The sequence below is a fragment of the Lissotriton vulgaris genome, unplaced genomic scaffold (genome assembly GCF_964263255.1).
Source record: "Lissotriton vulgaris unplaced genomic scaffold, aLisVul1.2 SCAFFOLD_471, whole genome shotgun sequence".
Classification (NCBI taxonomy): domain Eukaryota; kingdom Metazoa; phylum Chordata; class Amphibia; order Caudata; family Salamandridae; genus Lissotriton; species Lissotriton vulgaris.
Window position 1 is genome coordinate 89,152 of NW_028240807.1, and position 27,638 is coordinate 116,789.

Genomic DNA, 27,638 nt, shown 5'->3' on the forward strand with positions numbered 1-27,638 from the left:
TTCCCAATGGGTTGCAAGTTGTGACCTACCTCTTGAATATTAATGAGGTTGATCTATTTGCGACCAACTGGGAATTGTAAACGGTGTAAAACACACTGTAGTACATCGCTGTTTGCGATTACCAAATAGCAAATTTATGTGATTCACTATTAGGTAATCGCAAACCCAAAGGTGTATACATCTGGCCCATTGTGTTTAAAAGACACTAGGCAGATTGTACACAATTTATCACAAGTGGTCACCTTTTAAGCATAACTATGGTCACTACTATATCGCCATTGGATACTTCTCCAGAGCTCTTCTATATAAGCATGTTCCTCCAACGAGTCTTCAAGATGAATTCCACCGCTTTTTTTTAGAGGTAGGTTAGCGATTCACACACTGGAGACAGTGGTGGCCCTTATACAGTGTTGGCCATACTTATTGTGGAGGGCTGAATGCTGCTTAATGTTGAGGACTTAACACTGCTTGTTACTGAAGATCACACGTAGTTGAAGAAATTGTGGCGTCAAAAAGGCATGGAGTCATTGCTGCAGATAAAGTAGAGCAAGTGCAGGTGGAGGTGGGGGCACTGTGCTAGAACATTTCAGAAAGTGAAAAATAAAATGTGTATTGGGCAAACCTTGAAATACAAGGACCTCTAGTGTGGACTTATTTCTGTTATCCAGGATTTGCTCCACTCAGTACATTAAATATTCACCAGGCATATGAACATGCTGAGAGAAATTATGGATCCTGCAAACAATCGTCCAGATATTACTAGATGTTTATGTTCGAAAAGAGCAGTTTTGATCATTTACAACAAGGTCAGGGCATTATGACCTTTCAAGTAAAAACAAGTGGTTACTCCATGTAATTTCCAACTCACTAACAATGACTCTTTATGGCTTTTACAGCAAAATGGAAATTTGGTGAAATGATACTCGCAAATTATGTGTAATGCTAAATAACTACAAAGAAGTCAGCTTGACTCAACAGATCCTAAATCTGGTCCTGATTATGCAGCCAGAGGCTCTTATAATAATGGAAGAAGTGTGGGTGAAGTGTGCATGAGGAGCCGTACCAGGGGAAGAGGATTTGTTGGAATTTCCATTTGCTCTGTTTTCTTCAGATTTTTTGTAGAATTCCTAATTTTGTTTGCATATTATGGTGTAGTTGGTCTTGTGACGGCAAACTCTTCTAGCACATCCGGATTTATTTAAAGCTTCAGGTGATCTTATGTTCCCCTTTACTAATAATAACACCATCAGTGCTGCAGCAATTCCCCCTCTGTGCTACTTCTGATTTATTCCCATTGTTCATGATGAGCTCAGCTCGTCATGAGCACACGAGCAGTGTACTGCATGACGAGCTGAGCTCGTCATGAGCATCAAAGGGGTTAACTTAATGTTCTGAGTCAGGATGTTTATGGTATTATGTGTGTTGGTCATTAAAATTGTGAGTTTGGAAGGTGATTTCAAAGATTCAATATCCATGCTAGTTTTGGCTATATCTAGGCCAAATTTGTTTTTCTTCTGATAGAGATGGCATAGTTACAGAAGAATTCTTCAAAAAGTTTAGTTTAAATTTCCAAATCATTAATTTCATATCTATTTGGTGAAGCTGTTCCTATCCTTAGTCTGAAGAGCCTTTTGTGGAAATCCTACGGTTTCCTCTCTGGAGACTCACTTGGGTCATTATTTGTATCTCAGTACAACTCGGTTACTCATGTCAATAATTGGTGGCAACCTTTCTGCTGTTGACTGGTTGTGTCATGTATTTAAAAACGCGACGCAAGAGTAAGATGTAATGATGTTGCTAAAAACCTAGGAGGAGGGCTTTGTTTTAGGTGTATCTTCCACCTGTGTTCTGTTTGCCCAACCCCTGATACTGGGATGAGTTCCATGTTAGAGGTGCTTATCCTGCATCTGTATGGATATCAAGGGAGTTGCGCAACTCTGTGTTAAAGCAGGAACTAAATGTGTGAGTTCGCGAGCAGATTGCATTCACTATAAGAAAAACCTTCTGGTCAATATGAAGAATTTGTGGTTCCTCCTGCTGCATGGGACCATTTTCCCTTCTGGGTAAGAATTTCCACAAAGGTTTTGAGCATGGTAGACTTATCATGAAGATATTGACATGGACTTGCCAGGAGGGGTTTTCAGCCTGTAGTTGTCACTGGAAGCTCCATTCCATCAGCTTTTCCTTCTGCATCAGGGCTGCTATTATCACTACCTTGCATTCACTTCCAGTTCGTGCGCTCTGCTCCTAGAATAGTTTAAAAATACTTGAGTTGGTAAATTTGTAAAGGGCGTAATAGCTTGTTTTGTTCACAAAGAATTAAAATATGGTCTTCGATCTTTGTTCAGAAATTTGAGACTCTGTGATCTAACCATTTTGCAGATGGAGCTTTATTGTAATTTTATGAATATGGACTGCTGACTGCTTAAATTGTGTGATTACAAAAAAACCTAGGGCCAAATAATTTTCTTACATTACTGTCTGCAAGATGCACTGCCGCGACTCAGCCTATAGTTCAATCCCTGGATATATTTGCTATCGCAGCCCTATTGCAGTGTACAGAGCTACATTGCCCCCTACCTGGGTTTCCAAATGGCAACATGCTATGTGTATGTAGTTTTTTTCTGTAGCTACATGTTTATTGCCTGGCATGTTTAGCTTGTCTAAAGACTGCTTTTGATTTGGATTCTGGTATTTAAAATCCTTGCGTTTGCAGTGGAAAACAAACTATAAGTACTGAATACATCAAAAATAGGCCTGGACAAGATAGGTTACTTGCCTGACTTGGGACTATTTGAAATCGACATCTGGCTAGAATAATGGTTGATAAGCTAGCTAGTCCCAAATCACTCTGAATGATTCAGGAGGAAGCAAGGAGGAAGCCCTGCTATTCTTGAGGAAAAGCAGTGTATGGGCCTCTCACTATTAATAATGCTGCTGGTGGTCTTTAATACGAAATGCACAACCTTTAGGGCATTGCGAATCGATAGTTATTAAAGCATCTTAGATTAAGTCTAGGTGCTTTCACATCATTTTCAGTGCTAAATTCCGGCAGACCCCTGCTCAAATTCAACCATATGACTATTACAAAGACCGGATATGTGAACATTTTATTTTGTGAAAGAAGCATTTGAAATTTTGCCAGACTTCTTGAATAAGAAGGAGAGCAAATAACACCTCATAAATTAACTTGACATTTTTCGTGAATAGAGAGGACTGTAGACATTACAAACAATTGTTTTGCCTTTTTTACCAGTCTGTATTTGTGAATTGATTTGCTATACTTTTTTTCTCCAATATAGATGATACCTCCGCAGCCTGCTTTAATCTTTGCCGTGTTTGTCATCCTCCTTGACCCAGTGGCTGGCTATGCAAATGGAAAAGTAACACGTGCTTGCGGTAGCATGCGCCCTCAACATGGGCATCGAGAGCAAGATTCCCCCTTGCACAATGTAACAGTGGACACGAGTGTATTCAAGCCAGGGAGCCGCATTAAAGGTAAAGTATTTACATGAAAGTTTAAGCTTATTTTAAAATTGTCTACATAATGTGTGTCATTTTTATCTTGTCCAAAAGCGTTTGGTATTTTATTGAAACGATGAACAAAGTGTTATTTGGATGTGAAAGACAGACTATGGTCCATTTTGCTTTAAATGTTTCTTCCCTGAGCTGCACAAAACTTCCAGCCCTACCCAGTATCCAGCCAACTGAAACTATTGCAGAAGGGTGGTGATCTGTATTATGTCTGTTATTGATGGCTGAACTATAATGTTAGGATCGGGAGGCCTCAGAGAGACAACTCGAAACTAACTCTGAGATTTCTTTGAAGGAGCTTCTGGTTTGATCCCATGACCCGGGATTGCCAACTTGGGTAGTGGTGTTAGGCACCTGATGGCACTAAGTGGAATGCTCCTGCTCCATTGGCCAAGCTGGTCTTCGAGCACACTCCAAGGCACCCAGAACCACTAGGGCTCCCCAACAAAGTCACCACATGCTCCTTGCTGAAAAAGTGGTGTAGATGAGGCGCAGCAGTTGTGAAGTGTCAGATGCATGGAAGTGTGAACAGTACCAGGAAAAATATTCTGTAAAGACCTAAAGAAGGTATCGAATCAAGGCAAATTAGTTATAGGCTTGTGCTAGGTACTTCAGGGCGAGCGCCTTGTTTTGTTTAACAACTCAGGGTTAACCTAAACCACCACTCTAACGCTTAGTCATGCACAGTCATAAAGTCATGCACAATTAGTCATTGGTTGGTAGTCGGTCCTCAAATCACACTTTTTAAACCTATCATTAAAGTGATCAGAAATTCCATGACTGTGCTTAGGTCTATTCTATTCCTGTCCTATCTGTTGCTTTTGCGTAATGCTGAAGTTGCGTTGTTTTCAAGTACGGGTAATCTTTCTCCTGCCTGCTACGTATAACTTCCTCAGCTCAATTCAGTAACCCTCCTATTTTTTTTTGATTTATTTGAATCTAGCAAAAATGTGACCGTCAGTTGTAAAACGGGTATCAAAGACTCTCCAGAAAATGATTTTTCCTCTATCCCTAAAAAATGTGATTGGAGCTTCAATACCGAAAAACGAATCTGCGAACCCGAAAAACGAATCTGCGAACCCGAAAAACGAATCTGCGAACATGTTCCAACATTTAGATAGGAAGTTTGACATTTGGGGTTATTTACACGAGTCCTTGACTTAGACTTGCCAACACCTTGTGTCTGAGAGAATCCTTACAGCACGCTTTCAAGAATATATGGATGCATATGATGTAATAAGATACAAATGCTGCTAATGTAAAAATGAGCATAGGAGTGCAATCAGTGCATTAAAAATGGTGCAAGAATTTGGGAGATGTGGACAGTCTGTGTCGATGGGGAAGGTGATATTTGTTTCTTTCATCCATACACGGTACATCCTGTCTACCCGTTTTCTTGTCTAAAATAACATTCTATAGCTCAGTACTTGCTCTTAAATTTTAACAAGTTTTTCATATACTTATTTTGCCCTCACACCTGCTATTGAAGGAAGGGAAATACTAACCTTGTCAGAAAGAGTGTCTCCTGACTGATGCCCGTCACTGTTCTCCTGCCAGAGTGCTTAGCTTGGCGTAACTTAGTGGTATGGGAATGCTGCCTGCTCTCTGTCCTGAGGTCATCATTGCTATCTATTCATAGTTGATTTTCCTCATGTTGTTTTCCATTCCGAAGAACAGTGTCCTCCATTAATGCTCCTCTATTATCTTTTTATCAAGATGTTGAAAAATATAGGCACTTGAATTTAATCTGGACCCATCTCACTACTCTGCTCCTTCCCATTATGAGCGACATTTCTTGCCCCTGTGTGCGATCTGTCATCTAATCACTTGCCAGTGCACTCCTTTGCTCCATAGCTGCTTCCCTCACAGACCTCTTCACCCCACTCCTTGTCACCTTAACTGACCACTTCGGTTTCACAAGAATAGTCTGCATAGCACTGAAAAGCTCAGTCACACGTGAGGAAATTCAAATCTCTCCAAATGCCCTTGGAATTCATGAAATGATTCCCCTGCCTTACCCCGCAACACCCAGAGAGCGACCAGTACTAAAACATGGGGCTCCTGAAATGCGAAGCATTGACAACCGGGTCCAAGCATGTCACATCTCCTTGGCATGGAGTACAGTTATCCAGTTGGACTAGCTCGGTGGGGCACAAAAGCTTTTTTGGATGTAACTTGTCCTTTTCCCTTCTGATTCTAAGTGGCACAAAAAAGGAATATGCATGGGAGAGTGATCCATCCTAGAAACATAGCATTCCCTTAAGGGTTTACATGGCCAAGTCTGTGATTTTGACTTCGCATGAATCGAGTAAGGGAAGACCATGGCATGCAGCTCATTTGAGGGACTAAAAAGAGAATGCACACAAAAACGAGACCTTCAACGATTCTGAGGAGATGCCACCTGAAAATGGGTTGTTTATAAAGGATTAGGGAAAATTAACTTTTTTACCTTGAGAAACGGCTGCACCTTAGTGGCCGGGCTGGAGAGCCTCAGAGGTCTAGTAACTTTCTGGGGTAGGAAGAAAAGAAGAGGGAGCTTGTGGAAAAGGCTGAAAGTCTTGTGGTGACTACGATAGGTGCTGAGTTGAGAGGGCTGCTTAGAGCTCTTAAAATCGTAGCACATTGAATCTTTGGGACTGGAGGTGCATATGTACAGTGCTATGACAGTTGATTAAGGGCAATGCATCTGCAGTAAGAAAGATGGATATCCCAAGACATACAAGTGCTGGGCTGCAGGATGCAAGCCGGAGCTTATTCTGATTTATGACCTTGTGTGTGCAACATCTGGGCTGGAGAATGAACACCTCTGTGGACAGAGAAAGTTTTAGGCCCCAATTACAGTGAGGATTTCATCTGGCCTGAATTTTGTATACCAGCTGGAATCTCCTCCTACTGTTCCTGAATGTTCTAGTGAAACTTCACAACGGAGAGTATCTTGTAGGACCTGGAATTTCTGAGCAGAATTCTGCACGGTGTTCCTTATTCTGGGGGATTAATGCATACACCGACCCCCTGCACTAAGTGAAGAGGGTGGGCGATGGAAGTGGTGAATGCTTCCTTGCAAGGGAATCATTGCATGCACTACTTGTTATTTATCCAGCATCTAGGAAATCTGGGTGTGGTTACGGCCCACTCAAGACTGTGCTGACCGGAATTTAACTGCTCTGCTTACCTTGTTTTTGGGTGAGAAAATTGAGAGAAGACTGCACAGGTTCCAGGGAACAGGGTACTAATAATACTGAAAGTCAAAAAGGGCTATCCTTGGAAACCATTGTCAAAGAAAGGAACTATTGCCCCAACTATTATAGCATTCACTCACCCCAAGCACTCAATGTGTCCACTAAATCACTGGTCACAAACTAGATCATAACGTTCACAGTCTTTTATTTAAAAATATATTCGTTAAAAATTCAGTAAGAATTCTATTTGAATCTACTGAACACATCAATCTAGAAACATCTCATAAGAATTTTTTTTTTTAAACCGAAGAAAAACATAATACAGTTTCATATGTAAAATATAAAAAAAAAGACGACAATGCATATATATATATCACATTAAAAATGAAGAACACAATACATTTCCCTAATCCACAAGAATAATCATACAGTATGTCGCAAATCAAACAGAACAAGCAACAAAACCCCTTTAAATTCAATAAGGCACTTGATGTTGCTACGGATTAATCGATTCAAAAAACCTTTTTACAAATGTTTTGGGGTGCTTCCAGTATAATACAATAAAAATATCTCCAGAGTCCCCTAGGTAAGTTTGAATTCTTTGCAAAAAAGTGTGTCGACGCGTTTCGGTGTTGTAGCCCGTTGATATGGTCACACCTTCATCAGGACAGTTTTTTATTTGGGGTCTTCAAGAGCAAACCACCGTTTTCTCTCTGTGTATTAAAAGAGAATCAGTAAGTGCAGCTAAGCTAAGGAACAAAAGAACTGCACACGCAGTCTTTTTCGGCCAAAAAGTTGAGGTAATATTAAACTAACTACTTATACCTAAATCTTTGAATACAAAAATGGGGGCTATCTATCAGATCTAATATTAAATCCCCTACACAACAGGACTTTTTTACCCACAATATATGAAGAAATGTGAGACTTGGTGAATGCAAGGAATCCATATAACACATTCTAAAGGTCAGTAAATATACTTCTGGCCTTTCTTATTCAGTAAAACTGGTCACCCATTATACCATAATGGAGGGACTAGAGACGATACAATCTGTAAGCACTGTGATTTTATAAAATGCATCGCGTTATATATACAAGAGATTTGTGAATGACATATTACAGAGATGTATACGCAAATTAAGTATCATCAAGGTGAATATAGGTACTGTTTATGAAATCAGGGAATAGTATATTAATTTAGAGTGTTGATATGTGATGGCAAACATGCACTGACTAAAGAGAAATATGAGCGATATGCTGTAGAGACAAAGTCGCAAACCTAGAATCGCGTCTGTGAAAATTGACATTGTCTATTAGACCAAAGAATAGTGTATTTCCCAAGGTGCTGAAATGTAACTGCATACATGCACTTACTGATTCTCTTTTAATACACAGAGAGAAAACGGTGGTTTGCTCTTGAAGGCCCCAAATAAAAAACTGTCCTGATGAAGGTGTGACCATATCAACGGGCTACATAACCGAAACGCGTTGACGCACTTTTTTGCACAGAATTCAAACTTACCTAGGGGACTCTTGAGATATTTTTATTGTATTATACTGTAAGCACCCCAAAACATTTGTAAAAAGGTTTTTTGAATCGATTAATCCGTAGCAACATCAAGTGCCTTATTGAATTTAAAGGGGTTTTGTTGTTTGTTCGGTTTGATTTGCGACATACTGTATGATTATTCTTGTGGATTAGGGAAATGTATTGTGTTCTTCATTTTTAATGTGATCTATATATATGCATTGTCGTCCTTTTTGTATTTTTTTTATTTTACATATGAAACTGTATTATGTTTTTCTTCGGTTTTTAAAAAAAAGTAAAATTTTCTTATGAGATGTTTCTAGATTGATGTGTTCAGTAGATTCAAATAGAATTCTTACTGAATTTTTAACTAATATATTTTCAAATAAAATAGACTGTAAACGTTATGATCTAGTTTGTGACCAGTGATTTAGTTGACACATTGAGTGCTTGGGGACAGTGGATGCTATAATAGTTGGGGCAATAGTTCCTTTCTTTGACAATTGTTTCCAGGGATAGCCCTTTTTGACTTTCAGTATTACCTTGTTTTTGGGGCCTATTACTGCAGCCTCTCTTGGGCTGAGAAAAAGTATAGAGGAGGAAGGTACAACACTAAGCCCTCTTGTATGAGGCAGCCCTCCCTTGCGTGTGAAAAAAGGGCTTTGCAATCTGCTGTAGTGATGGTGCAATGGGCTACAAAATAGAAGCTGTGAGAAGAGACTTGTGCTTTGTGTATTATTTACTTTGTTAATGCTGCAGCAGTTCTGCAGCATTGTGCACGACAAACCCAAGCACTCCAGTGCTACAGAAAAGATCTTCAGTGTAATGGAGAAAGGAGACTAGGTTGAAAGCCTAAACTCTTCTGATACTGAAAGTTTTTATGTTACCCAGGCTTCATTGGTAGCATTAATCGGTGATAGTGGAGGTTTTTCTTTTACTCGGAGCTTGAGCAAGTGGCAGATATACAAGTGCAAAAGGGAGAATCTGTGAGCTTGCAGATTCTGTTCATGGGAATAAGCTAAGTAGGCAAGCTCACATCTACAACAGCAGAACCGTCAGAGCGACTTCAGAATTGTGGGTTTGCTAGGGTAACCTTTGGACTGAGAAGCAGTTCTGGAAGTCCTGATCAAAAAACAAATTGCTTGCATCTTAGAAAAAAAGGATTCTACCATCGTTTGAGCCAGAGTTAGTATTCCCTGTTCCAAAATTCATATCTACGTTCCAGGATTTCTGTAACACAATCATTAGGCAGGTTTGTGCAACCAAAAATTCAGAAGTCCTAGAACTCAACAAATAGTATTTGAACCCCAGTGAACAGAATTTTATGGCCACTAACCGTGTCGGTTGATGGTTTCTCCATTCAGATACATCAGAAGCTCAGCGACTATCTGCAGTACATTGTCAAAGCCCAACAATACACATTTTAAATTGCTATCATTTGACAGAATATCTGCAAACAGATTATTGGGCAGATTTGTTACTATGGTCACAGCACATCTGAGGCTACTCAAAACTTCTAAGAGGCCCCATTGTGAAGACGTACTGCCATCCTTCCAAACATATCTTGGTGTATAGAAAGTCCAATTTAACTCTGGCAAAACATAAAATTATTATGAGTCGTCAAAAACACAGAATTAATTAACTGACGTTACCTTCCCTTGTGACCCCTGATACGTGTATCTGATAGAGCGCGCAGTTCACCCGGGTCACTGGGTTTCCTGATTCTCACACGCACTGGGCCCTGGCGTGCACATTCAAACCAATGACTCGCGTTTGGTGTGAACCGGGTGAGTTCATACACGCTACTATGAGTAATCCGGGGTTGATTTCCCACCACTGCTGATCATGTACCTGACTTACCACAGGCACATTACTCCAGACGGATCAGGAGCTAGCAGGGAAAATGTGACAGGGGTCCTAGAAGAAAATACACTTTATAACCCAAAATACATTGTCCACACTATGAACCGCAAAATGACCACAGACACCTGATAGGTTTAAGAGTTTGTATAGAAATTTTTCAAAGTGAATATGTCAGAATTAGCAAAACACAAAATAACACATCAAGCATTAAGATCACAACCAAAAGATAACTATGTATTAAGGCAAGGACCATTTGAGTATACTTGAACACTATTGGGTAAGAATATTAAGAACCAACTAGTCACTGCAAGTTTATACTAGGACATGGGATATGAACGAGACCTATAACATTTGTTTTTACTAGGCTATTATGCTATCTTGCTAAGTTCACTGCAACCATACTAAAGGAAAGGGAAAAATTGGGAACACACTAATACATATGATAAATCAATGATATCCTACAAGGGGGGGAAGAGAAGTGGAACAAAACTAAGAAACAAACGCATATACTTGGCATTTCAAGGTGATAGAGCGATATCTCAGGCAAGAGTGCTTTATTAAGAAAGTAGAGAGAGAGAGAGAGAGAGAGAGAGAGAGAGAGAGAGAGAGAGAGAGAGAGAGAGAGAGACACGCAAACCCACAGACTAATAATTACCTAATTCAGAATGAAGACCAACCCTGGCCACGGGTCAGTTGGGAAGACGGGGATAAGGACCCTCAGGGAATGGAATACCAGAATGAGAGCAGGTACAGCTCACGGAAATTCAGGACAGGATACCCCTCAAGATTTGGCTCAGGACTGGGCTCACCAGGGTACGACCAACACCCACAGCTTCGGAAGCAACGCCTGCGTCACACCTTTTCTGCAAGTAATCCGCCAGTAACCCCGATTGGGTTTTTCGAATTTCCCAGCAAAGTGCTTCGCCAGCACTTAAGACTATTTCCACCCCTAGGAGTTTGTGGAAAGTATGGACAGAGTGATCCGCAGCACTCAAGATTGGATCACCTATAGAGTTCGTAGGGTCAGTGACAGGTCTGCTACTCGGACAAGTCGGACAATTTTCCTAAGCTACACTAGGGTAATTATACAGTTTGGGGACCCTTAGACCACCCACCAATGTTGCAAGTGACAGTTTTGCACATTATGATTAGTCAGGAGAGGTGACTTGGTCATTGTCGCCTCCTAGAATTCAATGTTCCCATCATTATGAATAATTTCTGCCTACCCGCTCCTTGGGTTCACGTTCCCATGCATAGGAATACAGCAAGACAATACAGTTCATAGTAGGTAGCAACAGTGTTGCTTCGCTCCAAGGTAAGATCCCGTCTCTTGGAGATGCTTCCCAGGCGCATTGGGCTTCAGGAGCCAGCTGGCTTGTTTCAGCTTCTGCGCAGTAGAGTTTCTCCCCGATCACATGACGGTGCCCAGCAGAGCCTCAAGTATGGCTCCGCTCCCGATTTTCCCAGCCCCAGAGACGCGATACATGAAAAGTAAGCGAGAACAAATTAGAATCATGCATAAAATGATCACACTGTATACCGTGATATATAAAAACACACCCCTTATTTTATAACATCAATAGTATTAGAGTTTAGTGCGAAAAGACAGATAGGCGAAAGCAGCAGTAGCAGGCAGAGTGCGTGGTGAGAGACAAGCGGCCATGTTTGCAACAGTGCGCATGAGCACAGATTCCCTCCAGAATGCGAGTGCGTCACATCACATGGGTATGACCGACGCATGCGCAGACTGAATTTCAGCGAAGCAGCCATTTCTTCTAGTGCAAGCTTTGTTAGTATGAAAAGACACACAGGCAAGCCTCTTGGGGACACCCGCGTGTTGGGGAAAATGCTAAATAAATGACGAACAATTGGATTAATATGATTATACATTAGACGAGGTTCATGAATGAGAGCAAGTCGCTTTATGTGCGAATCCTTGCTCCATCATATCCAGAAGTTAAATGCGTATACAGAGCATTACAAATACGTTTTACAGGGAAAAATTTGATTAATTGAATATGTTCCAACTTTATCTTCCATTTCCTTATTGGTATGGGGAAACATTCTTCTAGACAACTGTTTGGCTTTGAACTATTCTGGGGACTGTAATTCCAAGGGCAGAATGTGTACAAAAGATTCAAGAAAGGTTTGGAGGATAGTTTTGACCTCTATATCGATGAATGGCAAAATGTGAACTGCTACAGTTTAAGAACTAATCAGGAAATAGGGAAACATCAAGAATTTTGCAATCACGCTCTTCTCCTCTTCTTAAGTCTCTGGCTTCCTTTGGAGTGTTAGCAAAAAGCTGTTGAGTCGTGCCAAGGCACTTTATAAAAGACAGAGTGCATACGCTGCTCTGGGCCCTGCCAGTGGTCTTCATCTACACCTCTGTTCAGGATATCCCCATTATCTAGTAGATTGTAAGGGATTTGACCCAGAATATCCTTGTTAAATGATTGGCTGTGCTTGGACCCATACTTGACACGATAATTAAATCACAAAGAAGGATCAGATGGGACTAATGTCTTAATTGATTTAGGTAAAAGTGGTTCATTGATTTCGCAAATTTCCTGTTACTATCCATATCATCTTTAATAATCATGCATTTATTATCTCTAGTATATTTAATATCTTCATTTTCTGTTTTAGTAACGTTGTCTGGGACACGTTTTCAAGGATTTTTCCTGCAAGCACGTGACGCTGAGAATGTGGATGGTGATGCAGTTGGATCATTTACGCTGATTGATCCTGAAGAGTCCCAACTTTTGACATGTGGCGATGTGCAGGTCGGTTACATTGCAAATCAAATTTTTTCTTTTGCTGCCATATAGTAAGCATATTCTATTGCTTCAGACCAATGATGTGGCTTAAATGTAAGACGCCAAATGGCAACATTCAACTCCTTTGGTGATGGGTATTGTTAGAGGTGTTGGATTTCTAAATGATAAATTCTACATTCATAAAATACACATTTAATATCAGGAGCATAGAAAGAAGTTGGTGTGTGCTGGCTTATAGTTATTCCATTGCCTCTTTTCAGTATGTCAGTTATTCATTGCTATGCTGCACCTTCACTAGCTGCCCATCTCTAAACTTTGACCCCTTATTCAGAAAATAGGCAATCCTGGATATATTTCTGCCTTGTGGACATCACCCTAAAGGAGTAACTTCAATTCTTGGTCACAGCAATTACAGGGAGAGCCACTTCTAGTTAGCCCGTAAGCTAAGTATTACTTCACTGCTTACATTTAGTTGAGGGACGTGGGCAATTTTGTATTTACTTCTGATGTTCCAACCATAGACACTGATCTTAAATAGGGGCTGGTGTATGGTTGCTGAGAAATTTGTCTACAAAGTTAGGGCATATCTGAAAGAAAATCCCCAAATCTTGGTCTCTTCCAAAGATATCATGACATGTCCTAATAGAATTGATTTTCTTCAAACCCACAGAATGTTGTCCTCCTCCCTCTCCACCCTGAGGATTGAATATTCATGCTGTTGCCTGCTGCATGATATGAGAACACATTGTAGTTTACATTTCTTTGATCTTTTGCAAGGTCATTGTACGTTCTTCTCATCAGAAATCTACTTCTGTGACTTATGCTGTTCGATGCCTCTAACAATTTGGAAGCTCTTTCGATAAAGCTCTACCTTAAGTCATACAAGAAAAATTGTTTCAGTCTATTGACTAAGGTTTGCTCACTTTCCTGGGAAGCTGAACCTTTGACTGGATAGGATACAGTGCAATTTATTTAGGCACATTGTTCACTTAGCAAGTTCTACTAGCCAAACGCCTATCTGATTAGAATTTATTCTGCTCCAATACGTTTTTAAAATGTATAGTTCCCTTTCCGAGCCAGCTGTGGCACACCAAGAAAAACTTGTGTAAAGCCACCATTTAGCATGTTTTCTCACTGATTCATCACTTGGAAAAATTATTTTAATAACACACTGAGCACTTCACATTCGAAAGCCCTTTGGAACAAGTCAGTCTGGGGAATTTTAATCTGGTAGCCAAAATAAGTAAAAGTCCTACGCTTCACAAGGGACATAGAAGACAGAGCATAAAGAAACACCCAGATTACACTGTAGGAAGTGACTTGGAAAACTCTCTTCCAAATGGCCTTTTACCCACCCTATCCATAGCAGCAAGACATAATCCCGTCCCTATTCATTGTATTTGTTTTCTATGCATTCCACTAATAGAATTCTGGCACACCTGGCCAGCCTGTAAACTTTGCTCTAATTTCTGATTCATATGAGTTTATAAACCAGGGACATCGATCCTTATTTTATGTGCCTTTTCCAGTGCTTTTCCCAGAACTGCAAAGATACAATTGGAAATGCTAATAGGTCTGGCATATGAAAGAAATTCATTTTGTGTTATTTATGGGTTAAGGCTCTCAATAGGTCATCATATATGCAAACTTTCACTCCATCTGTGCAATGGGACCTCCATTCTTCCATCCATGGACTAAGTTTCATTCTCCTTCTGATTCATCCACAATAAAACACACCTAAAACTCAACAAATGCAAGATAAACTAGAAGTATACAAGAAAAAAATGAAAACATGCCATTTAAACGCAATGGGGAACATGCTTGCAATAACGAAACTAACCATAGAATAGGTGTTTGCCCTGCAGGTGTATTGTGCGTGGGGTATCGTTGTTTCAAACTTCAAGCATGGGCATAACATTTTAAACCGTGTTGGCTACCTTAGAATGGTAAAACAATGATACACAATCAACAACTGTATTCCAAAATGGTTGCACTTCAGATGAAATAAGTGGCAAGCAACTGCCTTGTTAGCGATGCCTGGTAAGCTGTAGTATCATCTTAAGAAACATTAATATAAAATGGGAAGCAAAGAATTGAAAGGGAAACTATAAAACGAGAAAATTGAAAACTAAGTGACTGGCCAACCAGCTCTGTTACTGAAGCTCACTCATTTTGAGGTGGATCTGCACATTTGATCAAAAAAATCACAGGGCAAGAGAAATGTGGACTGAATCATTACCCCATTCAGTATGCTGTCATTGAAGGAGGCGAAGTGTAAACGACACCCAGATAGACCAATGGAAGACGAGTGAGGACTCAAAGCTCTTCTGTTTCTCTACGAAAATATATTTAAGTACATGGATGTATGATTTAATGAAATGTTTTATAACAAAATCTCAGCAGACCGCTAAGCCTCTCGGGCCTCCTAAAGAGATTCTAGGAAGAATTATTACAGCACAAATCTTTTCTTTGTAAGGTTTGTCAAAAGAGGTAGCCAACACCAAAATAAATACTTCCCTACACAGGTAATCTCCGTTTTCATGTAACCAAATACCTGACTGCAGGCTTTAACATGGTGCAAAAACAATCCACCCATAAAGACCCATTGGCTCTAAAGCAGACTTCTCTGAGTAGCTTGTGAGATATCATTAGCTCTCCAGCTACCTTTGAGAAACACCCCTGTGTGCATCTGATCCTTCTAAATTAGAAGATTCTGGTGAGTTGAAATAGTGTATGTAATATCAAAAATGAAAAGTCTGTATTTGAGATGAGGTGCTTTTTTCGGAACCCAAATCATCCAAAATATTTTTAAAGTTGATATTTGAATGGTAAATCATAATGATATCATGCATCATTGGAACCCTATTACAGCTTCGCAGCTGTGGGTTTTATGTATTACCCTGCTAGAGGCATTCCAAAATGACAAAGCCTTTTTTACATTACTGCTGGCAATCCTGCACTGAAGTTATCGGGGCTGGGAATCTGGCATAAAATAGCCACTAATGTGATCTTGTTTGTGTATCACACTGATATTAGTAACTCAGGATGCTTGTTATTCAACACAAGTAGCTCTTATTACTAAATGGTTGGAGACCCATGATTTAACATATGAAAAAGTCAGTAGTTCTGATATATTTAGTGCGTGACATAACTTTTCTTAACAAACTGATCAAATTTGCAGAATCTGAAACACCTTTTCGTAGTTTATCAATCAGACCTATAGGTGTTATCTTTGGCTTGTCACCATAACGAACTCAAGCCTGCTCTGTGGATCTTAAGCCTTACCACAATTCAGCCACCAGGCATACAGTCATGAGGTTACAAAAGTATACAAAATTATAGTTGGAAATGCAAAATATTATCTTTCGCTTGAGGGGCTAACATGTATTCTCACAGTGAAACTCTTCTGCCCCCATGGTTTGTCTGAGGGAATACAAACACCCAAACCAGTATTTAGTTTGTAAAATATGGAGTACCAGGGCCTTTAACAGGAGGCTACTGCAGCTTGCACCACCCATTTCCCCATTATCTCTGCCAATGACTGTACCAAAACAACTAAAAACCATCTCTCTTGCCTGTAAGTGTGACCGTTTAGATTATTCCACGTCCCCAAAGGAATTGCTGGGGCGGCAGGTATTCAATTTATTAAAATGTATATTGTATTCTTAAACAACCGCTGTTCTGATCGTCTTTATGAGCAGCGCCACCATGTGTGTGCCTTAAGTGTGGTGATGACAATTAAGTGCTAATGCTGAGCACCAGAAACCGATTAAGTGCTGGTGCCGAGCATTGGAAACACCCGCCTCAAATTAAGCACTGACCAAAACCCTTGTCTATTATGGTATTCTTTGAGATTCAATGCAGCAAAATACTACCCATAGGCTTTACTATTGAGTAAAACCAATCCCTCCTAAATGCCTTTTGACTTTAAGTTATGCTTTTCATGATTGATATGTCAAGCTTGCTGCCTTTATCATTGCGATTCATATTAAACAACGGTTCCTATAACCCTTTGTTACTTGTCACCATAAACCACTCCAACCTACTGTGTTGGATATAAGCTTTCCAACAAAACAACAAAACAGCCATCAGGTGTACAAACATCTGCAAAATTAGAAGTAAAAACAATATAAAATCCTTCATAATCAAGCCTGGTAAGGATTACCATAGTGTAAATGTTCTAGCCTTTACAGTTTATTTGGGTTGACCACCCAAACCCTTGCCCACTACGGCAATCCATGAGATTTTGCATGTGAAAATACCTGCTTATATGCTTTAGCACAGTGTAATAACAATCCATCCTTAAACGCTAATTGCCTTTAACAAGTGCTTTATATAATATGCATGTCAGGCCTACTGGCTTTGACAAAATGTTTTATTATAAATAGATCAAATCTATGGAATCTAGAATAACCTTTCCATATAAACCGATAAAACCTATGGTGTTTACCACTGGCCTAACACCATAACTATCCCAGGCCTATTAAAGTGCATATAAACTTGCAACCATCATGTAAAGTTATGAAAACCATTTACAACCTCTCTTAATAGTCTCAAACAAGAATCATTACTGTGAAAACCTCCTGGGTTTGTCAGAGTGGGTGGCCAACACCAAAACAAAAAAAAAGTCTACCGTAATCTTCAAGATTCTGTGTTGCAAAATACCTGCCTGTAGCACAATGTGAGAACACCGCACTGTTAAAAATCTACTTTCTTCAATAAATGTGCTTGACAATAACTAAGCTAGGCGTCTGCTTTTGTCTCAACTTTTAATAAAAAGCAGATGAGATCTATGACATTGGACATAACTTTTACAGTACGCCAATCGGACCTATAGCTTGCCACCATAACCAATTTAGGCGTACTGTTCAAACCCCAAGCTTTCCCACATCGAAACAGTCATGCTAAACAGTTGTACAATTACAAAGATATACAACATTATAGTTGGGAAAGCAAAATACAAATTTTCTTAAGAGGGCCTAACAAAGATTTTCACAGAGCAAATTTGCTACGTTCAGTTTGACACAGAGGGTAACCAGCACCAAAACCTTCGCCTAATACATTAATCTGAGATTCCTTGTAACAAAATCCTTCCCTGCAAGTGTTCATATGGTGTAGTAACAATCCTTCCACAAAAGGATTGCTATTAAAATATGCTTTTCATAATAAATATGTCTGGTCTAATGACTTTATCATAATGTTTCATAATAGACAGATCATTCCTTCTGCTATGATCTGCTTGCCTCCATATCCAACTCCGCCCTGCTGTACTGAGTGTAAGCTTTGTACATGTGTCAAAAAGTGTTATACTAAACTCTGCAGTGGACGCAGACCATTTCATATCTGATCCTGCACTCCAGGGATCCTACATGTGGATAGAGCTTATGCCCATCTCTCAAATGGTGCTCTGAAAGCTCTTTTTTTGTTGATCTCAAACATTCTAACCTGTGACAGCTGTACTGTCATACTAGACCTAAACATGCATGTAAATTAGTATAGCCTGGGGCAGCACATACTGCTCATAAACACCAAACTACATTCTGAAGTCAGTGGTGAAATGGGAAGGAAAGGGTGCTGTAACCAGAAAACATTACATTCCTCATGACTGCCCTCCTCCCATTTGTGCTGCTGTCAGAGGAAAACCAACCCTGTAAAGCATCTACTTATCTAAGACACTTTAGCAGGATTACAGTGCATATGAGTGCCCGCGAAAGGAACTCCAGCTCCATCTCCTTTCAATGTGATACTTTATGCATGTGAAAGAGTCCTCTAGGCAGAAACCAACAAATAACCACAGCTACGTGAAGGGAGAAGGACTTTTTCAGGTTGATCACATAAGGTCTGATGACAACAGTGCTGTCAAGATAGAACCAATTAAGGCTGCTGCAATGTGACAGTCGTTGAGATACTCCATGAATGCAGATTATCTCCAAATGACGGTAAATCTAGTGAAGTTTGTGAATGTAGCCTTGCCATTTGAGCGGAGAAGAGGACAGAAAAAGCTAGTTAACTGTGTATGATTACTAGTTTTTACAAGTTGTCTGGATAGCATATGAATTGAAAAGTTGGCTTTTGAAGCTTTTAATGAATGCAGCTGGTTTTATTGTTTAATTAAATAACAATACCGTTGATTTGCCATGCTTGAGGGCACTGCCATCTCTCGAGCAAAGGGAAGTTGCTTGCTTGAAGTACGGGGACATTGAACCCCCTGCTGGCCTAATTTCATAAAATACCCTGTAAATATTTTAGTTGTTGTGCATGAAAAGGATTTCCTCACAAAACTAGCATCATATTTTCCTAAACTAAGTAAATTAAAATATCAATGTTATTGGCCTAGAATAAAATAAATCATGACATGAATTATGTGGTGTTGTTCATTACATTCATATCAACATTTGAGGGGGAGGTTGTCTTTTTCCTCAGGTTTTATGTGCAATTATTTATCATAATACCACTGTGCAAAAATGTGGATCACACCTTTCTCGGTGGTACATGTTGCTGGGATAATCTGCCTTCAGGAAAACGTAATTTGGATGTTGTGAGACTTTTGATTTATTAATGCGAATAGACTATGCCTTTTCATGTAAAATAACATATAATTTACTTTTATCAAACGTTGCCAGTCCATCTCTAATGGAATGTGTAGGCTTGAATTCTCCTGAGGGTTGATTGTAGGCTTGCAGTGCTATTCCTATAGTTACACTGGTCTCTTTGTTCCAGGACTCAGCTGTCAGTCACACAAGCAAATCCAGGAAGACACAAATGGAGGCCTACTGGAATGCTCCCAGCAATGCACCACAGCACGTCCAGTTTATGTGAGTCAGGAGATTCTTGGGGGCGGAAGGCTATATAGATAACTGCTCAACACGAGCCGCATCTGCAAGTACAAGTGTTTAAGTTAATCAGCTACTCCTCACCCAATCTTGTTTGCATGTGTTCATTCAGTTACTTCGTTTTAAGGGTATTGAGGTGGCTTAATTCACATTGCCATGCCTTGTAATTACTTAAGGTACATATTTGCACTATCCCTAAAGTAAGTAGCCACTTTCATTGGTTAGGTAAAGCTGCACGGACAGCACACTGATCTTCGCTCTTGCCGAATGCTGATGACCTGCATTACTGCAGCCGTCTTACTGTTTGCGTAAAACATATTTTTATGTCGAGGCACCGGTCTGGAGGCTTAAAGACCATTTAATTGTGTTGGAAAAAACTCTAGAGTAGCGATTGTGAGTGTGTAGAACTTGACCTTATGGAACAGTGATGGTGAATGTAAAGCACTGCTCAAGGTTCCAAACCCTTCATGTATAATAAAGACTTTATTACACTTCATCTCCGACAAACATGAAGGTTATTTTCAGGTAGGACATTATCTAGGGCAGGGATGAGAAGATTAGAAGATGTTAAAGATTCCAGAACTCTAATGTTGACTTTCCGAGTCCTTGGGGTGCTTGTGCAGCGACAGTGCGCCTAGATATAGAACAGTGGTGACGAGATTGAAGTAATGCTACAGCTTGAAGTCCAATTCTAGGCTGTTGTACAGTGGCTCTCGATAGCTGGGATGGATGATCTTTGAAGTAGCACCTCTGCTCTATACGAATGAGCTGGATAAGTACTTAAGGCTCAAAAGTAGTACCAGTGAGCTTTGAAGTTGTACTCCTGGTGTACAGTTGGGGTGGATAGATTGGTGTCTCAAGAAATGATCTAGTCTTGTTGTCCACAACGCAAAATGGAATTTAAGATTATGTGCCGGGACGGGTGTAGCTACACAGGATCTTCAGTGATGGGGAACTCAAAGCTAAATCTCTGACTGGAATTAAAACTCTGCATTAAAGTAAATTATAGGCTATGCATATAATTAAGTGACAATGTTTTCGAATTTATATAGAATATCCCACAGAAAGGGGTGTATGAAGATGCTTTAGTCTTTCTCCACTATGAAAACTGTTTGCAGTCCTCCATAATCTAAGAGAAGTAAAATATAAGGATTAAAGAAAACTAAATTCTATTCTGATAGAGATGTTGAACCACAGATTCCTCACCATTTGTGTATTCCGCTAAGCATCAGACTGGATCCAGAAAATCTTAAGCAGTACTCCTCTGTGACTGACAGGTGGCACCCTGCGGCTCCCCATGAACGTTGCTCTGCTCCAGAAATGACATGCAGAGCCTATGTAGGCGGCATCCATGCACGTGACATCAGTTATTTTCTCTCTGTGCCAACAGATGCAGATCGCGAGTTACTCCTCAATTCTTTCAAGACCATAATTTCATCCCCCAGCCCATAAATCTTTTTACAATGTCCAAGGGAAAATGTTACCACCTTTTGAGAATGTTGTAAAGGAATGTTTCTGACACACCTGCATGTGGCTTGCCTGGGGTCGGATCGCGACCCCAAGACCTACAGTCATTGCACCTTGATGCACCCCAATGCTATTCTGAATCAGGAAGCGAAGCTGTTCGTTGCCATGCACTGTAAGAATCCATGCCATGAGCAGTTGAGGTCCAAGGGTAGGTCCTGGTCCTGCTTTGGACTTAGTTCCCATGACAGATTTTTGTCCCAGTCAAAACCTATTGGTGAGTCGAAGGAAAAACACCAAGTCCATACGAAGCTCTGCTCCTTCCTGTCACTTTCGAACCCCTGAGAAGGCACGGAGGTGTCAGTGTGCCTCCCAGTCCTGAAGCCATTCTCCTTTGGAGCCAATTCTAACACTTGTTCTAAGGAAACGTGAATTTTTGGAGTTGTCAAGGACTCCAAGCAAGGCAAATAATTCTATAATGAATAGTGGAGATAACGGGGTGCACAGCGTCAAGTTGGACAAGATATTCAAAAAGGTATGATGGGTTTTGGGTGCTCACGTAGGGTGGTGTTATCCGTCGAAAAAACACCGTCAAATATCAAGATTGTCGTGTATGCGGAGCCCCGCAAGAACATCCCCTGGTGGAGCACACCAGTATAGATCACACAAAGGTGCTTCTATTTTAAGCAGTGAGGCTTTATTGCTTCATTTGTATGGTGATTTTTAGGTTTGCACGGCTTCGATATTTAACAGCATATCGAGAATGTAATAATCCATTTACATGTGAACATTATGCTCCAATGCATTTCGGGCGTAGGCGCCCCTGGTCACGGAGAGCTAAAGGAGGAAGCAGACAAACAAGGTAGTGAGGGGAAGGCGAACATAAGGGAAGACTAAAACGGGTCTACTAGCGTGCTCTTAGGTGTTGAATCGCTAGGTTTAAGAGTGCGCAAAAGGAGTGCAGGGTGGGGGTGTGATAGAAAATTATTTTCCGGTAGAATGCGTAGACAGTGGGTCTCTGGACGTTCAAGAGAGAATGGAGGCGTGCTCTATGGTGAGGGGCTATTTGGCTAAGTGCGCATCGGTAAGGTGCAGGGTAGGGGGGTGGTGGAGGTTTTACCGCCAGTGAGATGAGGCTCTGGGCATGCACTAATGTGCTTCTTACTCCACAGTAAAAACGCGATGTCCTCGGGTGTAGTCCTGTGGTCATCTGTTTGCCGTCAAAGCCGCGTTTGAAACAATCGGCTAATATGGCTAAAGTTAACAGAGATAACGGACTCACGTCCGTGTGTGTGGGGGCCATCTTGGAGTGGTGCGATGCACTATAGAGATTAAAAGGTGAAAACATGCGAGTGTGAACAGGTCGGGTTTAAGGGAAAAATAGGTAAGAGATACATATGGTAAGACGGATAAACTAGGTAAACAACGTTAAACAAATGTATAAACATGAATAAAAGTATTAACACGAATAAAAATGGGAAAATGAACATGGAAAGAAAAAGGAAATAGTTAGAATTGGGGTGATGTAAACACTGTAATAGAGAAACTGGAGGAACTGGAATATGAGAGAAATGAATAATAGGTGTACATGGGGTGGGATAAGGTAAGGGAGGTAGACAACAGTGAACTAGTGTGTTAACGTGAATGGAATAAGCATAGTGAAATAAAAGAAAGTGAAAGAAAGTAAACTAAGGTAGACGTAGGGTGAGTACAGCGATAAAGAGAATGGAGAAGCAGCAACATTACAGTAATATATTATAGGTAACAGCTAAACTCTGTACGATCATTGAGCCCGTGGGGCTTAAGAGTCTGTAGAAGATAAATCCACTCGAGTTCTCTCTTCAGTAATAGTTTAGTATTGTCTATGCCTTCTTTTCTGGATACGATCTCTAGGACCATAAATTTTAGTTGAGCGATGGTATGGTGTGCTTCCATGAAGTGAAGAGCAATGTTGGATTTTTCAGTCTTAAGTCTAATGTTAGACTTGTGCTCATTTAAGCGGGTTTCCATGTTCATTTTCACCTTTTAATCTCTATAGTGCATCGCACCACTCCAAGATGGCCCCCACACACACGGACGTGAGTCCGTTATCTCTGTTAACTTTAGCCATATTAGCCGATTGTTTCAAACGCGGCTTTGACGGCAAACAGATGACCACAGGACTACACCCGAGGACATCGCGTTTTTACTGTGGAGTAAGAAGCACATTAGTGCATGCCCAGAGCCTCATCTCACTGGCGGTAAAACCTCCACCACCCCCCTACCCTGCACCTTACCGATGCGCACTTAGCCAAATAGCCCCTCACCATAGAGCACGCCTCCATTCTCTCTTGAACGTCCAGAGACCCACTGTCTACGCATTCTACCGGAAAATAATTTTCTATCACACCCCCACCCTGCACTCCTTTTGCGCACTCTTAAACCTAGCGATTCAACACCTAAGAGCACGCTAGTAGACCCGTTTTAGTCTTCCCTTATGTTCGCCTTCCCCTCACTACCTTGTTTGTCTGCTTCCTCCTTTAGCTCTCCGTGACCAAGGGCGCCTACGCCCGAAATGCATTGGAGCATAATGTTCACATGTAAATGGATTATTACATTCTCGATATGCTGTTAAATATCGAAGCCGTGCAAACCTAAAAATCACCATACAAATGAAGCAATAAAGCCTCACTGCTTAAAATAGAAGCACCTTTGTGTGATCTATACTGGTGTGCTCCACCAGGGGATGTTCTTGCGGGGCTCCGCATACACGACAATCTTAAATAATTCTATAATGCCATGCTGCAGCTTTTTGGCACATTAGCGGCTCTCTGGAATGCCTTTGGGCCCCAAGGAGCAGAGAGTTCTCCTAACGGGGCTTCCACTGACATGCCAGCCCTTGGTGCCAGTTGAGCCCACTGGTTTCATTCTGGATTTTGGACACCACCAATGCCATATTCCATGCCGGAGCATTATATGGCCAGCAAGGGTCGACACCGGCCAGCTCATAGTGCTGTCTGGTACTGCCCAACCTCAACAGAGGCTGCATGCTTCTATCATGGAGCCACAGCGTACTGACCACCCATCTGATTCTGATACTATGCCTTTTCCCTACGGAAGAGTGTATGTCTTACATGAATTGTTTGGCACCGATTTGGATAGCGGTGGCTGTGATGCTTGGGCCGCGTTTGCCCAGCCTAATCTTGAGGACAATTGGTATGAAAACCTCCCTGAGGCAATGGTATGGATACTTCCACAGGCCCTGCCACAGAGTAAAGAGCAATGTTTGTGCAGAATTTGGCAGAGGTCCTTGATCTTTATCTCCCTACTCAGGAAGTTTAGATCAGTGTCCTAACTAAGGTGCTTCAGCCTAGTCAATCACGTTCCGAGCCACTCCTTCCCTCCAATGAGGCTCTTACAGACCAACGTCTGTGGACCGAATATAAACCCCCTACCATGGATTCTACTGGTTGAGCATTTAACACCAGCGTGGCCTTCGTAGGCCTGTCTAGATGCGGTCCACTGACTTTTTTAGGAGATTCCCTGGTAAATCTTTTGGACATACCATTCGATGGTTCCCATCTTTCAGGAAAAAAGTTGACTGTCCAGGTGTTTTTTAGGGCTAGCAGGGCCACAGATTGCTGCCTGGGTTGTCTGGTTCCCCACACCACCAGTTCTGCTCCTCTCTGGCTATTGTAGGGGCTTTCAGTACTGCCAGCAGATGCAACCAGTACAGCAATCCACCCCCAGACCTTTCGTGGCTGTGACTGCAGTACCCAGAGACCATATGGACAACACAGGAGTAGCCTCCAACCCAGTATTTCACTCCTCCAGCTGCCGCAGCCCCCAAGCTTCTTTAGCATGCTTTTCACTGCACAGAGCCACCATTTATGAGGCAGGATCTGTCATTCTCTTTCAGGGTGGCAGACGATACTTTTGGACAAGTAGTTCTTGCAAATTGTTCAGCCAAGTTGCTCCTTACCATTCCTTGCAAATCTGTTGCACCTTGCACCATTGCCATACCAGTTGACAGAGGACCATCTATCCCTGTAGGAGCAGGAAGTGTAGGCTCTTTTGGCCAAAGGAGCCATAGAGGATGTAGGCACCAGAAGTTGGTAGTGGTTGTCACTCTCACAACTTCGTGATGCCAAAAAAAGACCGCAATCTCAATCCCACCTTGAGCCTTTGCCCTCTCAATAGCTTCATGGGAAAGGAAAAATTAAAGATGTTCCCCCTGGCCCAGCCCTCCTGACCTGGCCTGCCCTCATCCCTGGAGACTGGATGGTACTGCATGTACTGCTGGACCTGCAGCACAAATACTTCCAGATTCTTGTCCTGCAGACCCAGAGATGTTACTTGTGGTTCATAGTGGGCCCGGGAGTATTTCAATTCGCTGTGCTCCCAGATGTCCTTACTAGTGGTTCTCAGGCGTTCATGAAAGTGATGGCTAAGGTCGGTGGTCCCAGTCTTTCCCTACTTCAATAACCGGTTGCTGAAAGTGGGCTTGCCCAGGAAGTCCTTACCACCTCAAGTTTATGCTCAACCTCCTGACCTCGTTGGAGTTCACTATCAATGTGTCGGTTACACCTGACTCCTCAGCAGATGCTCCCTTTTATCAGAGCCATTCTGGACAAAGTGCTGTTTTGCGCCTGTCTCGTGAACTGGGGAGTACAGGGCATTGGGCTATGATTATGATGTATTAGCTTCTGTTCTGGATTTCAGTGAGGATGCTGGAACTGATGGCCTCCTGCATTCTGGTGGTGAAGCACCCCATATGGCACCTGCAAGCTCTGCAGTGGGACCTAATTCCCAGTGGACACAGCACCAGGGGAACCACTCTGGTCACGTCCACATGTCGGAGGAGACTGCAATAGTGGCTACTGGACTGGGATCGAAAGGGGCAAACCAGTCTGCTCACCCACTTGGAGCTAGGAGTGGTGACTGATGCATCACTTCTGGGTTCGATTGACCTCCTGGGAGAGGTGGAGATAAGAAGTTTCCAGTGGTGGCTCGACTTTGCATCAATTAGTTGGAGCTCCGAGCCATCCGTTTGCCATTGAAAGCTTCCCTTCCTTCCATGAAATGGAGCCTGTTGCAGATGCTCATGGATAACACCGCCATGTGGTATTGCAACAAGCAGTCTAGGATGGGTTTGTGGACCCTGTGCCAGGAGACTCTGCATCTCCATCACCACCCCCTTTTGTACTGCTTTGTTCGTCATAAGTTGGCAGGGTATGCTCAGACGTGAGTCCCTTGCTCACATTGCCACTGGATTCAAGCAAGCTTGGCTGAAGACGGCTGTAATGCCAGAAACTGGTCTTAGGAGGCTTGTTTCCGGTCCAGGGAAGGTATGGCTTGGCAGTTCGGGCTGGACTGTTCCCACAGGGTCAGACTGATTTGCATATGGCCATGTCTGAACTGGGGTGGCAGAGTGGGCTAAAGAACGGTGATGGATTATACCCAGATCTTTTGACTGGGTGTGAGTGTTTGATTGGTTCAGATGCTCCGTCCATCACCACCCCCTTTTGTACTGCTATGGCTGTAAGGGCAGGAGATTTTCTTGCTGGTTTGCCACCTAGCAGGATCTCTGAACATCCGGGCAGACAAACTCTACTATTTATACCCGACAGATCATAAATGACTGTTACATCTGGAGGTGGTGCAAGGACTCTTCCGCGAATTGGATAAACTTTGGCTCAGTCTTTTTGGCACTGCTAAGAGCTTGCAATGTTGGCTCTTTTGCACATTGGAGTTTCCAAGGTGTCTCTCACATGAAGATTCACTCTGCATAGATTGGAACTTGGGACTGGAGCGAAGAATGGCAAGGCAGTGCAGAAGAGGACCATCTCTTGCTGAACCGTGCTCTAAATTAATATCTGCAATTTGTTGGCCAAAAAGCAGTATTCAGAGAGCTTGCGGGATCGCTCCACCAGAGCCAAAACTTTTAAAACTGCATTGGCATGCAGGGTGCCTGTCGTGGATGTTTGCCAGGCGGCTATGTGGATGTCCCTCCATGCATGCAGAAAGCACGATTTTCTCGATAGTCAGACCTCTCCAGATGCATATTACTTGCTGAGTCCTGCAGGACTCTTTGGTTTGATCCAGTTCAGACCCACCACCTGGCAGATACTTACTTTGGTAACTCCTGTTTTTTAAAATACTCTAACCGCCGGTTCCTCACTGACTGTTCCATCCTCCCTTTTCTGTGAACTTGATTCTTCTTGTTTTAAAGGTTTCTATTAGAGATCTGCATCCTGTTCACTAACAATCTGGAGTTTCTATTTTATGCCTGAGGGCATGGACAGTTCAGAAAGCAACTGATGTCAGTGCATATGAACATTGTTATGCTTAGGGGAAATATTCAAAAGTTGAGGAATCAGCAGTTAGAGTAAACACCAGAAAAGGCGTTACCAAAGGTTAGTAATGGCACCATGATATCCCAAATGTTCTTCTTCAGAAAAGTTAATGTTCAGTATAT

The 27,638-nt window shown here is 41.7% G+C and overlaps 1 protein-coding gene across 1 annotated transcript in view; it reads left to right on the forward strand.

The window, feature by feature from the left end:
• Positions 1–3,302: 3,302 nt before the first annotated feature.
• LOC147672863 (ferric reductase 1-like) overlaps positions 3,303–27,638 on the forward strand; it is a 184,475-nt gene continuing 160,139 nt past the window's right edge. Inside the window, exons 1-3 of the mRNA XM_086947966.1 lie at positions 3,303–3,498; positions 12,754–12,890; positions 19,605–19,699. Coding sequence (XP_086804092.1) covers positions 3,303–3,498; positions 12,754–12,890; positions 19,605–19,699 — 428 coding nt within the window. The remainder of the gene's footprint in view (positions 3,499–12,753; positions 12,891–19,604; positions 19,700–27,638) is intronic.